General features: G+C 38.4%; 1 protein-coding gene and 1 pseudogene across 8 annotated transcripts in view; both read right to left on the bottom strand.

Moving 5' to 3' along the window:
* The window catches only part of EPB41L5 (erythrocyte membrane protein band 4.1 like 5), a 175,439-nt gene that overhangs the window by 50,296 nt on the left and 101,592 nt on the right, over window positions 1–23,551 (bottom strand). For 6 of the 8 annotated variants that reach the window (XM_058434302.1, XM_058434303.1, XM_058434305.1 and 3 more), the window contains exon 17: window positions 3,322–3,485. In XM_058434302.1, the coding sequence (XP_058290285.1) occupies window positions 3,322–3,485 (164 nt within the window). Of the gene's footprint in view, window positions 1–3,321; window positions 3,486–23,551 lie in introns of those variants that run through there. The other 2 variants (XR_009211878.1, XR_009211879.1) reach the window with 1 other exon arrangement.
* On the bottom strand, window positions 10,054–12,399 carry LOC116463043 (UPF0488 protein C8orf33-like; annotated as a pseudogene).

Here is a 23,551-nt window from a genome sequence, read left to right as displayed (position 1 = left end):
GACAAGCATTTTGTCTTCATAATGTTCTTCCTAGTGGCAAAATACATTACAAAGTCCTCTAACCACTGAAAAGATAATACATTAAACACAACTCATCTTTAAATGAAGACTTTTAAAATTAACTGTCCTGAAATAATCTTATTTTGCAGAGATTAATTTGATGTGCGCATAAAATTTTACACTGTGACTTGACAAAAAATGTTGAATGCCTAATAATTTCCATATAATCAGAAAGAAGAAAAGAGGAGAAAACTTTGAAATCATATCCTCTGGGTCAAAGGGATCTTCTAACAGTGGCCATCAATTAACTGAGTAGAGGCCCTGGCTACACATTAAGAATCAGCTGGAGAGCTTTCAAGAAACACTCATTCCCAGGGCTCACCCAAGAATAATTACAACAAAATCTTTTGAGGTAGGATTCTGGCACTGGCAGTTTTTAAAACTCTCCAGGTGATTTTAAGTACAACCAAAGCTGAGAACTGTAATTCAACACTGGTCTTCTCAAAATCTTCCCTATCCGTTTACTTAATTGCCATCTCCTGGTTTTCTTATGCTTCAAATTACTCCATCCTGAATACTCTTTTTGTTGTTGTTAAAACCTTTTTCTGCTACATTTTTTTGTCCAAGGAACATCTTGCCATGCAGCACAAGCTATTTTAGTTACCATTTGTAACTACTTACCTATGTGAATCAGGATTTTGACATTACAACCAAAATAAAACACACAACTGGATATCAAGATTGATGACCTTAAACTCTTAACATAAAAATGTTCTAATTATTCTCACTGATTGATTTTGAGCAAATGTTTTAAGTCTGAATGGAGTAGGTCATATGAATTAAACTCCCACATTATGCAAGAATTTCCTCTGCCACAACCTCGACAAAACATTCAAGCTCCGCTTTAATACTTTCTGGAATGAGGTGCTCACTAACTCTTAGGAACCTTTTTTTTTTTTTTTTTGAGATGGAGTCTCACTCTTTGCCCAGGCTGGAGCGCAGTGGTGCGATCTCGGCTCACTGCAACCTCTGCCTCTCAGGTTCAAGTGATTCTCCTGCCTCAGCCTCCTAAGTAGCTGGGATTACAGGCGCCTGCCACGATGGATGGCTAATTTTTGCATTTTTAGTAGAGACCAGCTTTTGCCATGTTGGCCAGGCTGGTCTCGAACTCCTGACCTCAGGTGATCCACCTGCCTTGGCCTCCCGAAGTGCTGGGATTACAGGCATGAGCCACTGTGCTTGGCTAGGAACCTATTTCTATTATACAGCATAAACAGTTAAAAAACTTCCCCTTACTGATGTACGATCTATTTCCCCATACTTGCAAATTGCTCATCCAAGGTTCACCAATAAAGTGCCATAAAACTAATTCTTTGATATATCAGATTTCCAAATATTTGGAGAGTTATATTTCATTTGATCTTTTTTAAGCATCCCTAGTTCATTTCACCATGTAAATCTAAGCTAATATATTTTGCAAAAAGTATGTACTCAAGTGATACTAATACAACACTATTACAGCACTGAAAAAATTAAACTTTGTGAATTTGTATAATGGATATCAAATGGAATGTAAATAAAATCAATACTGCCATCTCTATAAAGGAGACTATTTTTATTTTTAACCCTGGAAATACTCTGCATTAAGATAGTCGTGGTTCTGGCTGAATCTAAATCCTGATGGCTTTGCTATGGTCTCAATTCTTTCTAGAAACAAAAAGCAAATTCCTTTTTTTAATTTTAATTTAACTTAATTTTTTCTTTCTTTTTTTTGAGACAGAGTCTTGCTCTGTGGCCCAGGCTGGAGCTCAGAGGCACAATCTCAGCTCACTGCAACCTCTGCCTCCCAGGTTCAAGTGATTCTCATGTCTCAGTCTCCCAAGTAGCTGGGATTGCAGACATGTGCCACCACATCCAGCCTAATTTTAATTTTAGATTCAGGGAGTACATGTGCAGGTGTGTTATAAGGGTATATTATATGGTGCCATGGTTTGGGCTTCTACTGATCTCATCTCCCAGAAAGTGAACACAGCACCCAATAGGAAGTTTTTCAACCCTTTCCTACTCCATCCCTCCTTTAGGAATCCCCAGTGTCTACTGTTCCCATCTTTATGTCCCTGTGTAGCTCCCACATATAAGTGAGAACAAGAGCAAGCATTGCTAACAAGAAGTGGAGTCCAGGGCAAGGCTGTCAAAACTGGACTATTCGAAATAAATTACTACAGAGAAAGTACATGAGAAATAGTAATGGGGGATATTTTCTTAATATAATAACAGACTACTACCTTAAAAAATCAAATTACTTTGAAATTACCAATGTAATAAGTTAAATTCTCATTTTTCTGACCTGAGACTAACAAGCACAATTTAAACATGTTAGATGTCAAAAAAAAAAAAAAAACCATGATGTACCAGAACATTTGTTTGCAGTGATTTCTTAGGAAATAAACAAATTTTTAGCACCACTTATCAGTAATACTTCAACATGTTCTATTAATCAGAAGTACTGTGTGACTTTTCACTAACATTTATTTCTATATTACTAAATACTGTTGTTGTATTCTACAGTCTCAGAGACAACAGCATACTTAGGGCATTTTTCTGAGTTGTTTAATGATGGTGGTTAGCCTCCAGTAGAAATCAAATTGTCAAGAGCCAAATAAATACAAGCTGCTTTAAAATGAACATGCATTACAGTGAGATTCAACAGGAAACTGCTGTTTATAAACAAGTTATGCTTTCATATCAAACTAAACTCACAAATACATAGACATTTTCAATGAGAGATTTACTGTCTCCTTTTAACCTTCAAAAATGTGTGTGTGTGTGTGTGTGTGTGTGTGTGTGTGTGTGTGTGTGTGTGTGTGTGTGTGTGTGTGTGTGTGTGTGTGTGTGTGTGTGTGTGTGTGTTTTAAAGCACCATTCTTTCTGTGTTATTTCTTTTTGTGGGCCTAGGCAGTAATAATCCTCATTAATAACAAAATACTTTCTAAGAGCTAATGGGATGCTCAAACATTCATTCAATCCTAAGCCCTAGAAAATGTTTCCACTCTAGCAAAAAAGCAAAAAGCATGTTTGAAGACCAAGACTCTTAAATGTTTAATGTCTTATAAATGACACACACATTTAATGACCTCAATTATGTTATCTTAAATATTTCAGTGTTCCCTTAAGTCAAAAAGGCAAGGGGGCATAACTCTTCTGAATTAAATTTAAAAGTTGAACTAGTATAAAAAATATTATAGGAGAAGCTGATTTAAATATCTTATTTCAAAGGAAGATAAAAAGGTATCACTGATGTATAATGGAACATTTACTTACTCTCATATTCAACTTCAGGTTCCCCTAATCCAGGAAGCCTGGTGGCTACATTAATGTCATTCAGTGCTTGGGATGTTTCCATAGTGTCAGATGCCCCAATTACATCACCAATCGTTGTTTCCAGTAAGTCTGGGCTATTCAGCAAATCAGTATTCAGAGGAATGCTGCAATGGAAATAGAAAATTTACTTAGACCAAGAAATTTAACATGAAAAAATTAAAACACTACTCACCCTCTGTATCTGCAATTTCCACCACATCTGTGAATTCAAGCAACCATGAATCAAAAATAAAACAAAAATAAAAATTAAAAAAAACATAAAAAAATACAGTTTAACAACTATTTACATAGCATTTATATTGTATTTATATTGTATTAGGTTTTCTACGTAATCTACAGATGATTTAAAGTATATGGGAAGATGCATGTAGGTTACATGCAAACACGACACCATTTCATATAAGGCACTTGGGCATCTGCAGATTTTGGTATCTCAGGGAGGTCCTGGAATCTATCCTCCATGGATACTGAGGAACTATACTAACAAGGTCTTTGTTGGAAAAAGATTCATGGAAAAGTTTTTATCTCAAATGGTTTTATTCACTTCTCACAACCCTTTGAGTAGACTTCTCCTCCCAGCCAAAATGGAGTGAAAGGGACTGGTTTGCCCTCCCACCTGAAAACCTAAGGGAGAAAAATAACCTTAATAAGTAAGGTTAAATAAATAACCTAAATAAGTTCCACAAAGTTGCAGAATACAAGATCAATATAAGAAAAATCAATTGTATATCTATACATGAACAATGAGTAACAGGAAACTGAAGTTATGTAGACAATTTCATTCACAGTAACATCAAAAGGGAAACTCAGGAATAAATTTAATAAAGGATATGTAGGACTTGTACACTGAAAATCATTTATAAAGGAGATCTAAATAAACAGACTTTTAATGTTCACATATTAGAGCACTTAATATTCAAGATGGCTTCTCCCCAACTGATGTGTAAATTCAATGTATTCACTATCAAAATCCCAGCAGATTTTGTAGAATCCCAGGTCAATTTTGTAGAATTGACCAGCCAATCCTAAGATTTATGAAAGGCAAAGCAGCTAGAATAGCCAAAACAATTTCAAAAACGAATGTACACTATTGAATTTGAAAACTTACTAGAAAGCCACAGTAATCAAGACAAGCTGATACTGGCACAAAGACAGGCATGTAAATCAACAACAGAATTGAGAGTCTATATTATGGAATATAAGCAACTTTTGACAATATAAGGCTTTTTGACAAGATAAATCAGGAGAAAAGACAGACTTTTTAACAAATGGTACTAGGACAACCAGATATCCACACGCAAAAATATTAATTTAGACCCTACCTCACACTATACACAAAAATTGAATCAAAATGGATAAGTGACCTAAGTGTTAAGAGTAAAAACTGTAAAGCTTTAGAACAAATATAGAAGAAAAAAATCTTTGTGACTTTGGGTGGGTAAAGTATTCTTAGATATGACACCAAAAGTATCCATAAAAGAAAAACTGAAGATGAACTTCATCACAACTAAAAATGTTTCAGTGTCAAAGAACCATTATGAAAATGAAATGCCACAAATTGGGGGGAAATTTTTGCAAATCATGTATCTGATAAGGGGTTAGTTATCCAAAGCATACAAGGAACTCTCTGTGTATATATAAGTTAATATAGTGTGTATATATATATATATCTTACTATATTAAGTTATAGTTAAGTTAGGATGAGGTGATACTACAGTATGGTAGGCAGCTAATCAGCTATGACTGATATTCTTATAAAATGGGGAAATCTGGACACAGATACACATAGCGAGAATGCTATGTGAAGACGAAGGCAGATATCAGGGTGATGCATCTACAAACCAAGAAACACCAAAGACTGCCAGAAAACCACCAGAAGCTAGGACAGAGGCACAGAATAGAGTCTTTCTCAGAGTCCTCAAAGGAAGCAACCCTGCCAACACCTTGCTCTTCGACTTCTAACATCTTACTGAGACAAAGTTCAGTTTGTGGTACCTTGTAACAGTAGTCCCAGCAAACCAATACATCTCATATTCTAAAGACCTGCACAGGACTAAAAGAGAGCCCTAGAGCACCACATTAGGCCATAAAAGAAAAGACAAAAAAAAAGTCCCAAAAGGCATTCTGTGAGGGAATTCAAAGGACTAAAAAGAACTGTGACTTTTCTCCTTCTTTCCCCAGGAGAATGGGGCATTGTAAAATCACATCAGGTAAATGGAAGATCTAAAAGAACCTGTGAAAGTGGAGAAAGGCATCTTATTCTGTGGTGGGGGATTACTGAGCCGCAAACTACCAGGCGTATGTCAGGTGCGGGTGGCACAGGGAGTGTTCTTAGGAAAATTCAGCATATGAATCTGCACATTCGGGAGCATATGTAAATATATTTCCCATGAGTTAAGTGCCTCCCTTAGCAATGAGAGGTCCAAACTCAGTAAGTTGACTGGAGCCAACTTTACCAATGGAGGGAAAAGGCCTGCAGTTGGACAAGCTGCGTTTCCACTGTTTGGCAGGGCAAGAATGCATAGACTCCCCAGAGGACGAGTTTGGAACAACCTGCACAACAAAATGCATAATTACAGAAATAGATAATAACACACTGAAAAAATCCATGAGTCTATGCTGACAACAAATTATTTCTTTTGAAGGTGGGAGAAAAAAGGAAAGTTGTTCTTTACAGAAGCAAACCAACTTCTCTCTATAGAAGAAATGACAGAATTAGAACATTACCATATTACAAATATCAAGTTAATAACGGATACGGGCAAAAATTATCAACGAATGCTAAAACTACAGGGTAAAAGACTGTTAGGGAATAAAATCCATTTGATCTTAAAATGACACTCCACAGATTATACAGGAAAAAGTACTTTTACAAAGAACTCTGGTGATATCACCTTAACAAAACATTAGTAAAAATGTTTAACCTCAATCTCATCATGAAAAAACAATCACACAAATCTAAGTTGAGAGGCATTCTACAAAAGAACTGGTGTAGACTCCTTTAAAAAAAAAAAGTCAAACGTTGTGAAAGGTAAAAAAAAAAATAGGCTGGGAGAACTGTTCATGATTAAAGAAACATGAAAAATGAACTGAAATCTTTATTATATGCTGGATCAGGAGGAAAAACAGCTATAAAAGGTATTGAAACATTTGGGAAAATCTTAATAGGTACTGTATATTAGGTAACAGTATCATACCAATGTTAAATTTTCAGAGTATAACATAAAAAACTTCTCTTTGATTTTTGGAGATTCATGCAAAAGTACATAGGAATGAAGTAATGTCATGTCTGCATTAGGATTCTCATTAGCCAGCCAAGAAAATGAAATAAATGCGAGCAAATATGGTAACATATTAAGTTGGTGAATCTAGTGGAAGGGCATATGGTTATTCACCCACCACTCATTCAACTTTTCTGTAGGTCTGAAGTTTTCCAAAATAAAAAGTTGAGAGGAATAAAAGAATGCATGTACTTTCCCTGGGCCAAGTGTTAAGTCCAACTTTAAGCCCAATCAACGAAACTCCAAAATGTACCAAGGTCAGATCATCTAAATAATAAAAGGGTACTTGTGGGCAGGAGCTGAGCCAGAAAAGAGGGGAGTGAAGAACGGTTTCAGAAGAGGTGAAATATGAAGTATAGTCCCTGTGTTGGGGAAGTGACTGGTTCTATGGTGGCCTCTGAGAAAACACTCTAATGAGAAGCACGAAAGAGCAAGCATTTGCACATATGCCATCGCTGGATTACCGAAGAACCAACCAAGTAAGTCTTCGCCCCCTTTCCTCTTCTTTCTTCTTCATCCCTCAATGTGAGCACCACAAGAATAAGGGGAAAAAGTAAAGACTAAAAGAACAAACAGGCCAGGCACAGTGGCTCATGCCTGTAATCCACTTTGGGAGGCTGAGGTGGGAGGATTGCTGGAGTCCAGCAGTTTGAGACCAGCCTGGGCAACACGGCAAACCCCATCTCTACTGAAAACAAAAAAATTAGCGGGGCATGGTGGTGCACGCCTGTAGTCCCAGCTACTCAGGAGGCTGAGATGGGAGAATCACCTGACTCGGGAGGTGGAGGCTGCAGTCAGCCGTAATTGTGCCACTACACTCTAGCCTGGGCAACAGGAGTGAGACCCTGTATCAAAACGAAAAAAAAAAAGAAAAAAAAAAGGGACAAACACTCCCCATCCCCATTCACCACTGCACCACTGTACATTTTGAGAATGGGGAAAGGGGAAATTGTTAAATTAGAAGTGGACTTTTTGTAATTTAAAGTACGTTTCAATGATTACAAGTAAGATGGTTCTTATATCTATAAATGATGAGCTAGAAATGGGGAAAAGTTAACTTTATATGGATCAATACAGTAACTAAGAGACAAGTCAAGTGGGATATTCAGCCCTTTCTAAAAACAAGCGATGAACTCCTAGTAATGAAGTGTGGCTCAAGTGAGGGGGCACGTGAAGGGCTGAGAGTGAAAAGAGGCACCAGGGTCAAAAATCCAACATTGGGGAAAATGAAAACCAAAACACCTCATGTGAGGAGGCAGTGAACAACAGTCAGATGCACCACTTGAAACCAGGGGACCAGGTTTTCTAGACAGGAACAGAGGCTGAAAAAGTTCTATTTACAAGTTTAGAGTTTTAAAGTTTCAAATGAAAAAAAAAAAAAAAACTTTGTCTGCAATGAAGGGAAGAATTAGAAATATCTGTGCAACCAACAATCAGACCACCATATCCTGGGCTCAAGGACTGAAGGTAATTTCTCTGAAAGCCCCTACTATAAAACCTTCAGAGCTGAGGATTTCAAAAAGTGAGGCTGAGGAAATTTCAAAACCAACTTACAGGGCAGAAAAAGCATGGCAAGAAAGAAAGAAAACAGATTTGTTTAACATAAGACAATTTGAACTCACAAACAAAAAATTACAAAGCACATGTATCTGATGCTAAGACAGACAACCAACAAACCCAAGAAACAGGAGCATTTACAGCTAAGGAAGTAGAAAGGATATAACACAGTCTAAAAAGGAATCTAAAGTAAGTATATTAAATGTGCTGAGAGATATAAAGGAGGGATAGAATAAAACAGGAAAGGAGGCTATGAAACAACAGCAGATTCTGAGAGGTGTCATCAAATTAAACATTGAAAAAAAAGAAACACAGCAAGCGAGACCAAACATAACTGAATTAAAAGATATTAATAAAAATTAGGGAAATCACTAAGAAGGTAACAGAGATAAAGACATAGCAAACATGTGCCGGGTACGGTGGCTCACGCCTGTAATCCCAGCAATCTGGGAGGCTGAGGCGGGTGGATCACTTGAGGTCAGGAGTTTGAGACTAGCCTGGCCAAAATGGTGAAACCCCGTCTCCACTAAAAATACAAAAATTAGCTGGGTGTGGTGGTGCATGCCTGTAATCCCAGCTACCCGAGAGGCTGAGGCAGGAAAACTGCTTGAACCTGGGAGGCAGAGGTTGCAGTGAGCCAGGATCATGCCACTGCACTCCTGCCTGGGTGACAGAGCAAGATTTCGTCTCAAAACAACAAAAACAAAACAAACAAACAAAAAAGACATAGCAAACACGAAAAATAAGAAATACAGAAATTGACATGAATTGAAAGCTGCAACATACATTTAATAGAAATTCTAAAAAGAAAAACAGAAATGATGAAAGAGAAGCAATATTAGAGGGGATAATGATTATCCATTATAATCATTATAATGATTATAATTACCAAAAGAGAAGACATTCATGACGGATTAAACATTGAATAACGAACACACAAGTTTGACTTCTTTCTCATAAAACTACTCTAGTGTGACAGTATACGGACAAAAAAAGAGCAGAAGAGATTTTTAAAAATCTTCTGAAGGCAGTGAAACACATTAACAACTGGCCATTATTTAGAAGGACTGAATTAATCTATATCTAATCAAACATAGAGAAAGCTTAGAAAAAAGACAAATCTCTGTACAGAACAAGAAAAGTTGCAAATACTTTCCTCCCAATCCATGGGTTGTCTTTTCACTTTCTTGATGGTAGCCTCTGAAATACAACAGTCTTAATGTTTGATGAACTCTAAACTTAATCAATTTTTCTTTTGCCACACATGTTTTTAGTGACCTATTTAAAAGAACATTACTCTAAAACTTTCATCACTATTAAATTTACGTCTGACTGCTTCTTTAAGTGGAACCCTGATCCATTCCTCCTCACTGGGCGGGGCCTCCCTGTGGGGGGGGCTTCAGCCACTCCAGCCAGGGTTATATGGACAGAGCTCTAACATCTCCCTGGGACGGAGCTCCCAGGGAGAGGGGCAACCACCAACTCTGTGGTTTGATTGACTCAGCTGTTCCAGCCTGCCAGCTTTGGAGAGTCCAAATGGTCCAGATGAGGAAGGGTCCCCAGTGCAGCATAGCTGCTTTGCTAGATTGTGGCCAGACTGCTTTTTTTTTTTTTCACTCGTTATCCAATTTTATCCAAAATAGAGATTAGGGTAATGTGACATAACAGCATTAAGCATTAAACCATTTGACAGGGATTGCTTTCAAAAGTGAAAACCAGTGTACGATTATATACCTTCTCCACTAATCTTTGTTACCAACAGCCACTTAATTTAATCCTAAAGACTGAGTACAATATTCTTTCTACAATACCTTGAACACTCCAATTTACTGTATATTTTCTAAACGTACCTCTCTCTCTTCTGAAAAAAAGAACATTTCATCAGAAAACAAGTGGGGTCTTGTGCCTATCTGATGGTCTCACACCTTCACAACAGCTCCAAATCCTTGGACTGGACAGGGACAGACCAACCCCAGGGTTCTCTGCCAACAGAAGTTCCGGAAAGGCTCTGCACTCAAAACAAATCCCTACACCACCCAAGGGAGGGGGATTGTTCCAGGCTGGGGGAGAAGCTAAAAGAAACTGAACCTAAACTCTTCATCAGAAGTGTCCAGAGTGGCTTTGGCTCTCCATAAAAGTTGAGGCCTGCAGACCCTTCAGCTCTTCTTTCTGGTGGCTCCATCTACAGGCTGCAGCTGGGCTGAATAAACAGCAGCTCTGAGAGCCCGCAGGGCCTCACGCCATTCAGCTTCCATCTGAGCCCTGTCGTCTCCAAACAAGGAGTGCATCAGCTGCCTCTTCCGGGGCAGTGGCGTTCTTTTGCTGCACAGGGTTTGGATTGCTCCAATAGCCTGCTCTATCTTGGACGGGTTTCTCTGAGGCCTTCTCGCCTCCATTTGCCACAGAGGCCCTGTTCCGGGTTTTCTTCTTATTTTGTTTTCTCCACGCTGCGCTGGCTTCATCGCCTAACAGATGTGCTATGGAGTCGGCGTTATTGCACGTGGGTTGCCCTGGGCAGAGACAGACAGTGGAAGGATTCCGGGCACTGGAAACCGGGCCGGGAAGCCGGTATCTGCGGGACGTGAAGGGAGTACCTGGGCCTGGGGCTGCTGCTGCCTCCCCGGCAAGATGTCCTAGGGCTGCCATGGGCCGCACAGACTGCTTCTTTAAGCAAGACCCTGATCCATTCCTCCTCCCTGGGCAGGACCTCCCTACAGGGGCTTCAGCCACTCCAGCCAGGGTTATACAGACAGAGCTCTGATCTCTCCCTAAGATGGAGCTCCCGGAGGAGCCATCTCTGTGGTTCAGTCAACTCAGCCATTCCAGCCTGCCAGCTTTGGAGAGTCCAAATGGTTCAGAGGAGGAAGGGTCCCCTGCAATGCAGCACACCTGCTCTACCAAAAAAGCAGCCAGACTGCTTCCTTAAGCATGTCCCAGAACCCATTCCTCCTGACTGGGTGAGACCTCCCAACAGGAGTCTTCAGACACCTCCTACAGGAGCATTTGGGTCAATAACAGGTCAGTGCCCCCTGGGACAGAGCTTCCAGAGGAAGAAGAAAGCTGCCATCTTTGCTGTTTCATAGCCTTCACTGGTGATATTTCCAGGTATGAGAAAAACCAAGGCAACTAGAGTCTGCAGCAGACCCCCTGTAGCAGCCCTATGGAAGAGTGGCCTGACTGTTGAAAGAAAAACAAACAGAAAACAACATCAACCAAAAAGACCCCACAAAAATTCCATTCAAAGGTCAGCAATCTCAAAGACTGAAAGTAGACAAACTCCCAGAGGTGAGAAAGAATAAATGCAAAAATGCTGAAAACTCAAAAAGCCAGAGTGCCTCTTCTCCTCCAAATGACCACATCACCTCTCCTGCAAGGGCACAGAACTGGGCAAAGGCTGAGGTGGCAGAATTGACAGAGTAGGCTTCAGAAGGTCAGTAATAATGAACTTTGGTGAGCTAAAGGGGCATGTTCTAATCCAATGCAAAAAAGGTAAGAATCATGATAAAATGGTATAGGAGCTGATAGCCAGAACAGTCAATTTAGAAAGGAACGTAACTGACCTGATGGAGCTGAAAAACACAATATGAGAACTTCACAATGCAGTCACAAGTATCAACAGCAGAACAGACCAAGCAGAGGAAATAATCTCAGAACATGAAGACTATGTTTCTGAAATAAGACAGGTAGACAAGAATAGAGGGGGAAAAAATGAAAAGGAATGAACAAAACCTCAAAGAAATATGGGATTATGTACAGAGACCAAACCTATGACGGATTGAGGTACCTGAAAAGAGACAGGGAGAACAGAACCAAGTTAGAAAACAAACATCAGGATATATCCAGGAGAACTTCTCCAACCTAGCAAGACAGGCCAAAATCAAATTCAGGAAATGCAGAGAACCCCAGTAAGATACTCCACAAAGATCAACCCAAAGACACATAATCATCAGATTCTCCAAGGTTGAAATGAAAGAAAAAACGTTAGGGGTAGCCAGAGAGAAACGCCAGGCCATCCACAAAGGGAAGCCCATCAGTCTAACAGCAGACCTCTCACCAGAAACCCCCAAAATCAGAAGAGATTGGGGGCCAATATTCAACATTCTTAAAAAAAAAGAATCTCCAATCCAGAATTTCATACCCAACCAAACTAAGCTTCTTAAGTGAAGAAGAAATAAGATCCTTTTCAGACAAGCAAATGCTGAGGGAATTCTTGCAGGCCTGCCCTGCAAGAGCTTCTGAAGGAAGCACTAAATATGGAAAGGAAAAACAATTACCAGTCACTACAAAAACACACTGAAGTACACAGGCCAATGACACTATGAGGCAACCACATAAACAAGTCTGCAAAATAACCACCTAGCATCTAGTTATTTTGATGACAGGATCCTTTGATGACAGGATCAAATTCACAACAATACTCACCTTAAATGTAAATGGGCTAAATACCCCAATTAAAAGACACAGAATGTCAAGCTGGATAAAAAGCCAAGACCCATTGGTATGCTGTCTTCAAGAGACCCATTTCACATGCAAAGATACACACAGGTTCATAATAAAAAGATGGAAGAAAATTTACCAAACAAATGGAAAATAGGAAAAAGCAGGGGCTGCAATCCTACTTCCTGACAAAAAAGACTTTAAACCAACAAAGATCAAAAGAGGCAAAGAAGGGCATTACATAATAGTAAAGGGTTTAATGCATCAAAAAGAACTATCCTAAATATATAGGCACCCAATATAGGAACACCCAGATTCATAAAGCAAGTTCTTAGAGACTTAGAAAGAGATTCAAGACTCCCACACAATAATAGTAGGAGACTTTAACACCCACTGATAATATTAGACAGATCACTGAGAGAGAAAATTAACAAAGATGTTCAGGATCTGAACTCAGCTTTGGATTAAGCAGACCTGATAGATGAATACATAATTCTCCACTCAAAAGCAACAGAATATATACTTTCCTCATTGTCACATGGCACCTACTCTAAAATTGATCACATAATCAGAAGTAAAACATTTCTCAGCCAATGCAAAAGAGCTGAAATCATAAGTCTCTCAGACCACAGCACAATCAAACTACAACTCAAAATTAAGAAATTCACTCAAAACCACACAACTACATGGAAATGGAACAATCTGCTCCTAAATGACTCATGGGTAAATAAAATTAAGGCAGAAAATAAGAAGTTTTTGAAACTAATGAGAACAAAGAGGCAACGTACCAGAATCTCTGGAACACAGCTAAAGCAGTGTTAAGGAGGAAATTTATAGCACTAAATACCCACATAAAAAAGCTAGAAAGATCTTATTAACAATTTAACATCATAATTAAAAGAACTAGAAAACCAAGAGCAAACAAACCCCAAAGCTAGCAGAAGACAAGAAATAACCAAGAACAGAACTGAATTGAAGGAGACAGAGACACACACAAAAAATTATTCAAAAAATCAATGAATCTAGGAAGTGTTTTTTTGAAAAAATTAACAAAATAGATAGACTTAGCTAGACTAATGAAGAAAAGAGAGAAGAATCAAATAAACACAAACAGAAATGATGAGGGAGATATCACGACTGACCCCACAGAAATATAAACAACCATCAGAGAATACTATAAACACCTCTATGCAAATGAAGTAGAAAATCTAGAAGAAATGGATAAATTCCTGGATATATACATCCTCCAAAGACTGAACCAGGAGGAAATTGAATTCCTGAATAGACCAATAACAAGTTCTGAAAATGAGGCAGTAATAAACAGCCTGCTAACAACAACAACAACAAAAGCCCAGGACCAGACAGATTCACAGCAGAATTCTACCAGAGGTACAAAGAAGAGCTGGTACCATTTCTACTGAAACTGTTCCAAAATATTGAAAAGAAGGAACTCCTCCCTAACTCATTCTATGAGGCAAGCATCATCTTGATACCAAAACCTGGCAGAGATACGGCAAAAAAACTTCAGGCCAATATCCTTGATGAGCACTGATGCCAAAAAACCTCAATAAAATACTGGCAAACTGAATCCAGGAGCACATCAAAAAGTTTATCCACCACGATCAAGTTGCCTTCATCCCCAGGATGCAACGCTGGTTCAAAATACACAAATTAATAAATGTGATTCATCACATAAACAAAACTAGAGGCAAAAACCACAAGATTATCTCAATAGATGCAGAAAAGGCCTTCAATAAACTTCAACATCCCTTCATGTTAAAAACTCTCAATAAACTAGGTATTGAAGGAACATACCTCAAAATAATAAGAGCCATATATGACAAACTCACAGCCAGTATCATACTGAATGGACAAAAGCTGGAACCATTCCCTTTAAAAACCAGCAAAAGATAAGGATGCCCTCTCTCACCACTCCTATTCAACATAGTATTGGAAGTTCTGGCCAGAGAAATCATGCAAGAGAAAGAAATAAAGGGTATTCAAATAGGGAGAGAGGAAGTCAAATCATCTTTGTTTGCAGATGACGTGATCCTGTATCTAAAAACCCCATCATCTCAGCCCAAAAGCTTCTTAAGCTGATAAGAAACTTCAGCAAAGTCTCAGGATATAAAATCAATGTGCAAAAATCACAAGCATCACTATACACCAACAACAGGTAAGCAGAGAGCCAAATCATAATTTAACACCTATTTACAGTTGCTACAGAAAGAAGGAAACACCTAGAAATACAGCTAACAAGGGATATGAAGGACCTCTGCAAGGACAACTACAAACTACTGCTCAAAGAATTCAGAGAGGACCCAAACAAATGGAGTAACATTCCATGCTCATGAACGGGAAGAATCAGTATCAATAAAATGGCCATATTGCCCAAAGTAATTGATAGGTTCAATGCTATTCTTATTAAAATACCACTGATATTTTTCACAGAATTAGAAAAAAGAATGCTTTAAAATTAGTATGGAACCACAAAAGTGCCCAAATAGCCAAGATAATCCCAAGCAAAAAGAACAAAGTTGGAGGCATCATGCTACTTGATTTTAAACTATACTACAATATAGGCTACAGTATACTACAGTATACTACAGTATAAGCTACAAGAACCAAAACAGCATGGTACTGGTACTAGAACAGACACATTAAGACCAGAGGAAGAGAATAGAGGAATCAGGAATAAGACAGCACACCTATAACCATCTGATCTTTGACAAACCTGACAAAAACAAGAAATGGAGAAAGGACAGAACTCTCCACCCCAAAAATCAACAGAACATACATTCTTCTCAGCACTACATCACACTTACTCTAAAATTGACCACATAATTGGAATTAAAGGATTCCTCAGTAAATGTAAAAGAACAGAAATCACAACAAACTGTCTCTCAGACCACAGTGCAATCAAATTAGAACTCAGGATTAAGAAACTCACTCAAAACCACTCAACTACATGGAAACTGAACAACCTGCTCCTGAATAAATACTGGGTAAATAACAAAATGAAGGCAGAAATAAAGATGTTCTTTGAAACCGATGAGAACAAAGACACAACATACCACAATCTCTGGGACACATTTAAAGCAGTGTGTAGAGGGAATTACAGCACTAAATGCCCACAAGAGAAGGCAGGAAAGATCTAAAATTGAAACCCTAACATAACAATTAAAATAACTAGAGAAGCAAGAGCAAACAAATTCAAAAGCTAGCAGAAGGCAAGAAATAACCGAGATCAGAGCAGAACTGAAAGAGATAGAGACACAAAAAACCCTTCAAAAAATTAATGAATCCAGAAGCTGTTTTTTTGAAAGGATCAACAAAATTGACAGACTGCTAGCAAGACTAATAAAGAAGAAAAGAGAGAAGAATCAAACAGGTGCAATAAAAAATGATAAAGGGGATATCACCACTGATCCCACAGAAATACCAACTACCATCAGAGAATACTATAAACACCTCTATACAAATAAACTAGAAAAATCTAGAAGAAATGGATAAATTCCTGGACACATACACCCTCCCAAAACTATACCAGGAAGAAGTTGAATCTCTCAATAGACCAATTAACAGGCTCTGAAATTGATGCAGAAAAGGCCTTTGACAAAATTCAACACCCCTTCATGCTAAAAACTTTTAATAAATTAGGTATTGATGGAACGTATCTCAAAATAATAAGAGCTATTTATGACAAACCCATAGCTAATATCATACTGAATGGGCAAAAACTGGAAGCATTCCCTTTGAAAACTGGCACAAGACATGGATGCCCTCTCTCACCACTCCTATTCAACATAGTGCTGGAAGTTCTGGCCAGGGCAAGCATGCAGGAGAAATAAATAAAAGGTATTCAATTAGGAAAAGAGGAAGTCAAATTGTCCCTGTTTGCACATGACATGATTGTATATTTAGGAAACCCCATTGCCTCAGCCCAAAATCACCTTAAGCTGATAAGCAACTTCAGCAAAGTCTCAGGATACAAAATCAATGTGCAAAAATCACAAGCATTCCTATACACCAATAACAGACAGAGAGCCAAATCATGAGTGAACTCCAATTCACAAATGCTACAAAGAAAATAAAATACCTGGGAATCCAACTTACAAGGGATGTGAAGGACCTCTTCAAGAACTACAAACCACTGCTCAGAAATAAAAGAAGCCACAAACAAATGGAAGAACATTCCATGCTCATGGATAGGAAGAATCAATATCGTGAAAATGGCCATACTGCCCAAGGTAATTTATAGATTCAATGCCATCCCCATCAAGCTACCAATGACTTTCTTCACAGAATTGGAAAAAACTACTTTAAAGTTCATATGGAACCAAAAAAGAGCCCACATTGCCAAGACAATCCTAAGCCAAAAGAACAAAGCTGGAGGTATCACACTACCTGACTACAAACTATAGTACAAGGCTACAGTAACCAAAACAGCATGGTACTGGCACCAAAACAGAGATACAGACCAATGCAACAGAACAGAGGTCTCAGAAATACCACCACACATCTACAACCATCTGATCTTTGACAAACCTGACAAAAACAAGAAATGAGGAAAGGATTCCCTATTTAATAAATGGTGCTGGGAAAACTGGCTAGCCATATGTAGAAAGCTGACATTACACCTTATACAAAAATTAATTCAAGATGGGTTAAAGACTTAAATGTTAGACCTAAAACCATAAAAACCTTAGAAGAAAACCTAGGCAATACCATTCAGGATATAGGCATGGGCAAGGACTTCATGACTAAAACACCAAAAGCAATGGCAATAAAAGCCAAAATAGACAAATGTGACCTAATTAAATAAAAGAGCTTCTGCATGGCAAAAGAAACTACCATCAGAGTGAACAGGAAACTTACAGAATGGGAGAAAATTTTTGCAATCTACCCATCTGACAAAGTGCTAATATCCAGAATCTACAAAGAACTCAAACAAATTCACAAGAAAAAAAGAACCCCATCAAAAAGTGGGCAAAGGATATGAACAGACACTTCTCAAAAGAAGACATTTATGTAGCCAACAGATACATGAAAAAATGCTCATCATCTCTGGCCATCAGAGATGGCCAAGCAAAGACTTGGAACCAACCCAAATGTCCATCAATGATAGACTGGATTAAGAAAAGGTGGCACATATATACCATGGAACACTATGCAGCTATAAAAAAGGATTAGTTCATGTCCTTTGCAAGGACATGGATGAAGCTGGAAACCATCATTCTCAGCAAACTATCACAAGGACAGAAAACCAAACACTGCATGTTCTTACTCACAGGTGGGAAGTGAACAATGAAAACACTTGGACACAAGGCAGGGAACATCACAAACTGGGGCCTGTCAGGAGTGGGACTGGGGGAGGGACAGCATTAGGAGAAATATCTAATGTAAATGACGAGTTGATGGGTACAGCAAACCAACATGGCACATGTATACCTATGTATCAAACCTGCAAGTTGCGCACGTGTACCCTAGAACTTAAAGTATAATAAAAAATATATAAATTTTGGAGGGAAAGGTGCAGCACAAACTTTCAGACCATAGCAGAGGCTCTTCAATGGCTTTTACCATTTCAATTGGACAGATGTTTTAGATGGAGTTTTTTAGATGGAGTTTTGCTCTTATTGCCCAGGCTGGAGTGCAGTGGCATGATCTTGGCTCACTGTGGCCTCTGCCTCCCGGGTTTGGGCAATTCTCCTGCCTCATCCTCCTGAGTGGCTGGGATTGCAGGTGCTGGCCACCACTCCCAGCTAATTTTTTGTATTTTTAGTGGAGACAGGGTTTTGCCATGTTGGCCGGGCTGGTCTCGAGCTCCTGACTTCAGGTGAGCTGCCCACCTCGGCCTCCCAGGGTGCTGGGATTACAGGCGTGAGCCACTGCACCTGGCCTAAAATAATTTTAATTGAAGGAGCAATTAGAAGAAAAAGCTGTAACAGTTTCTTTCCCATCTCACTTGCAGTTTTCCAAAACTTACAATTCTCAATCCCCTCATTATTTTAATCTTTAACCCCAAACAATACTATATGAAGACTTTTTTGGGGTTTTTTGAGCTTCCAGGTGTCACAGCCTAGATGGTCACCTTCTTTCTTTCTTTATACTAATTTTATTAATAAGAGGTTTTTTTTTTTTTTTTTAAAGAGCACCTGTTTACATGTCTATGTTCACATCAATTGTGATTAGAATTAAATAATCCTAGGGTGTATGTTCCATTTTAGCAAACTTTTGGTAACTGCTTCTACTTGCCCACAGCTCTCTTTTTTCTTTTTTTTTGAGATTGAGTGTCGCTCTGTCACCCAGGCTGGAGTGCAGTGGCGCAATCTGAGCTCAATGCAACCTCCGCCTCCTGAGTTCAAGTGATTCTCCTGTCACAGCCTCCCATGTAGCCGGGACTACAGGCACGTGCCACCATGCCTGGCTAGTTTTATTTATATTTTCAGTAGAGACGGGGTTTCACCATGTTGGCCAGGCTGGTCTCGAACTGCTGACCTCAGGTGATCTACCTGCCTCAGCCTCCCAAAGTGCTGGGATTACAGGTGTGAGCCACTGGGCCCAGCACCCTGTCACATATTTTTATCATACCTATCTCAGACAATTGAAGTTTTTCTTTTCCTCAAAAATCCAAGATGAGAAGTTATAATAAATACAGTGGAGCATATTTATTTGTATTCTAAACTGGTCAAATAGTCACTGTAGATGGAATCTTAGAGGAAAAAATTATGAAAGATTTTAAAATTAAAAAATGCTTACTCATCTAGCGTACTCTATTGAGTTTTCTTAGCTTTTTATTGTCTTTGAGCTTAATATTATTATGTAAATTATACTGAGCTGAAAATCATGCAAGTGCTTTTGCCCACAGAAATGCAAATTAATTGTCTCAAATAGACATGTATTTGATTACGCTATTGTGGATGTTGACTTGCTTTCATCTCTTTGTAAATTCACTGCAGGTTTTTCTGATCGCCTATATTTACGTATGTTTTTAAATTCTCCTTTGGATGGGTTACACCATCTTGTTGCTGATTCTCTCTTTAATTAACTAAATAAATCTTCAGCATGTGTTTTAAAAAAAGAAAGAAATGGAGAAAGGACTCCATATTTCATAAATAGTGCTGGGATAACTAGCTAGCTATAGGCAGAAAACCGAAACTGGACCCCTTTCCTTATACCATATACAAAAATTAACTCAAGATGGATTAAAGACTCAAATGTAAAACCCAAAACTATAAAAACCCTAGAAGAAAATCTAGGCAATACCATTCAGGACAGCGGCATGGGCAAAGATTTCATGATGAAAATGCCAAAAGCAACTGCAACAAAAGCAAAAATTAACAAATGGGATCTAATTAAAGGAAAGAGCTTCTGTACAGCAAAAACAAACGAACAAAAAAACAAAAACAAAAACAAACAGACTCAGCAGAATGAACAGCCAACTTACAGAATGGGAGAAGATTTTTGCAATCTATCCATCTGACAAAGGTAATATCCAGAGGCTACAAGGAACTTAAACTAATTTATAAGGAAAAAAACACATTAAAAAGTGGGCAACGGACATGAACAGACACTTTTCAAAAGACATACACGCGGCCAACAAACATAAAAAAAAAACTCAACATCACTGATCATTAGAGAAATGCAAATCAAAACCACAATGAGATACCATCTCACACCAGGGAGAAAGGCTATTATTAAAAAGTCAATAAACAACAGATGCTGGTGAGGTTGTGGTGAAAAAGGAACGTTTTACACTGTTGGTAGGAATGTAAATTAGTCCAACCACTGTGGAAGACAGTGTGGCAATTCCTCAAAGACCTAGAGGCGGAAATATACCCAAAATAATATCCTTCCATGGTAGAAATACATGCACGCATATGACCATCACAGCACTATGCACTTAAGAAGTGGAATCAATCTAAATGCCCATAAATGACAGACTGGATAAAGAAAATGTTGCACATTTACACCATGGACTACTATGCAGTCATAAAAAGGAATGAGATCATGTCCTTTGCAGGGACATTGATAGAACTGGAAGCCATTAAACTAACGTAGGAACAGAAAACCAAACATGTTCTCACTTGTAAGTGGGAGCTGAATGATGCAAACATACGGACACAAGAGAGGGGGAGCAACACACACTGGGGCCTGTCAGGGGTGTGGGGGAGGGAAAGCATCAGGAAGAATAGCTTAATGGATGCTGGGCTTAATACCCAGGTGATGGGATGATCTGTGCAGCAAAACACCATGGCACACATTTACCTATATAAACAAACCTGCACATCCTGCACATGTACCCCTGAGCTTAAAAGTTAAAGAAAAAATAAATAAATAAATTTAGGTCTGAGAGGGGGGTACAATTTTATTCTTTTCTATGTGGACATACAGTTGCCTCGGCACCATAATGAATTTCTTGAAAAGTGGGGTTGACATAATTGGAAAGCCATCTGGAAAATAACAAAATTAGATTTCATTACTCCTATCTTAAACCAAGTTTCAAAACGGATCTGAGATTCAAATGTAAGAAAATTAACCCATACAGGGCTGGAGGCAAGAATAGCTGAATTCCTCTAAAATGTAGTAGTGAGGAAAACTCTATTAAATTCCAGAAACTATTAAAGAAAAAATGGATCAATATGCTTATATAAAAACTTTTAAAACTTTTGCATAGCAAAAATACTAAAAGCAAAATAAAAAGTGAAAAACTGAAAATATATTTTTGCAGCTTAAATACATACAGTTAATATCCCAATTATCCATAAAAAAGCTTCTTAAAAGTAGAGAAGAAAAAGGCCAACAGCCTTGTTTAAAAATGGGGAGGGGGCAGAGGGACTACAGATAAGAACAAGCGATTTACGGAAAAAATGCAAATAGCTCTTAAACATACAAATACGCTACTGAGAGGGATTTAAATGAAAACTATATGGAACATATTCATCATGAATCTTGATTATGGTGCTGGTTTCATGGGTGTGCGTCCAAACTCAAAACACTTTAAAGATGCACTTTATTGCATCAAGTGTACCTTGATAAAGCTCTAAGGAAAAAAAACACACTTAGATACCATATATTGTTTTTCAGATTGGCAAAAATCCCAGTCTTTCTTGATCCTTTGTTGGTGAAGCCATGAGAGGTATGAGCACTCTCATACTCTGCTGGTCAAATGTAGAATCCTCAATGAAGGAGAGTCAGGCAATATCTAGAAAAATTAAAATTCATCTACGACCAAATAAATACCATAATCACACTGAGGGGGAAAGGGAACTAATCCAAGTAAATTTTAAGTGCAATACTTCAACTATATACTCTCAGTCTAAAAAGGAGAACCATGAAGAAATACTAAACGTCACTTAGATTTGTTGTTGACAGTGGCATGGGTATAGCAATTCTGAAACTGTTTAGCACATATTACAACCAAATAGAAGCCAGGTTTCTCACAGGGAAGAAGGGAGATAGGAATAAGGAATTGGGGAAGACAATGAACCCTGGCAACTCACTTGGGAGTTAGAGTGTTGGCATGAATTTGGATTAAGAGACCAGAAGAACTTCTAAAGAGGTGGTAATTTCTATTTATTAACCTGAAGAAGGATACTCAACTGGAACTGTATGTTTTATAGACTTTTCTCTATATGTTTATTTCACAATAAGTTTTTAAAATTAACGGCAAATGAATAATATTTTCAAGGGTAACATCCAAGATGTTTTTATTATTTTCTAGTAGAAGCTTTAAAGGGAAAAATCCTTTTGGATTTTTATATTATGCAAATTCCCAGTTGGTACTGTTTTCACAAACACACTATTTTGACATTCATTCTTTTTTTCAGTAGTAGCATAAAGACTTACTACATTTAGGTCAGATGTAGTGGCTCATGCCTACAATCCCAACACTCTGGGAGGCTGAGGTGGGAGGATCACTTGAGCTCAGGAGTTCAAGACTAGCCTGAGCAACATAGGAGGCTGTTATCTCTACAAAAAATAAAAAAATTAGCCAGGTGTGGTAGCATGTGCCTATAGTCCTAGCTACTTGGGAGGCTGAAGTGAGATTACTTGAGCCTAGGAGATTGAGGCTGCAGTGAGCCATGATCAAACCACTGCAGTCCAGCCTGGAAGAGAGAGCAAGACCCTATCTCAAAAAACAAAACAAAACACCATTCATCATTACTTTTAAGAAAATTGTCCTTCTTTTGGCAAGAAACATTATTTTCAAGTTTCCAGTATAAGGCTTTTCCTAATCTTCCTAAATGAGGGTAAGAACCAGAATGGTGCAGAAGAGTCAATTACCTCCTTCAGTCATATAGGAAAAGGAAAGCACACTGCAGAATCATTGTGAAAGCTGGATGAAATGATGAGAATACTGGAAAAATGTTTCTTCTAAATTTTAAATCTATGTTGATGGGCATACAATGCACATAGTTTGTATGAGAAAAACAGCACAAAGTGGGAGACAAAGCTCTATAGAAGCAAAGTTTACATGTACTACTGACATTAAATTGGTATTAATCCAAACTAGATTGTTTTAAATTAAAATGTTAATAGTAGGCTGGGCAGTATGGCTCATACCTGTAATCCCAGCACTTTGGGAGGCTGAGGCGGGCAGGTCACTTGAGGCCAGAAGTTCAAGACCAGCAATGACCAACATGGCAAAACCCTGTCTCTACTAAAAATACAAAAAATTAGCTGAGTGTGGTGGTGCATTCCTATAATCCCAGCTACTTAGAAGGATGAGGTATGAGAATCGCCTGAACCTGGGAGGCAGAGGTTGCAATGAGTTGAGATCGTGCCACTGTACTCCAGCCTGGGTGACAATGCAAGACTCTTGTCTCGAAAAATAACATACCATAATATAACATAACATAACACAACACATCACATAACATCAAATCACA

Source organism: Hylobates moloch, unplaced genomic scaffold (assembly GCF_009828535.3).
Source record: "Hylobates moloch isolate HMO894 unplaced genomic scaffold, HMol_V3 SCAFFOLD_24, whole genome shotgun sequence".
In the NCBI taxonomy this organism is placed as follows: domain Eukaryota; kingdom Metazoa; phylum Chordata; class Mammalia; order Primates; family Hylobatidae; genus Hylobates; species Hylobates moloch.
This window is presented reverse-complemented; position numbering and strand designations above follow the sequence as displayed.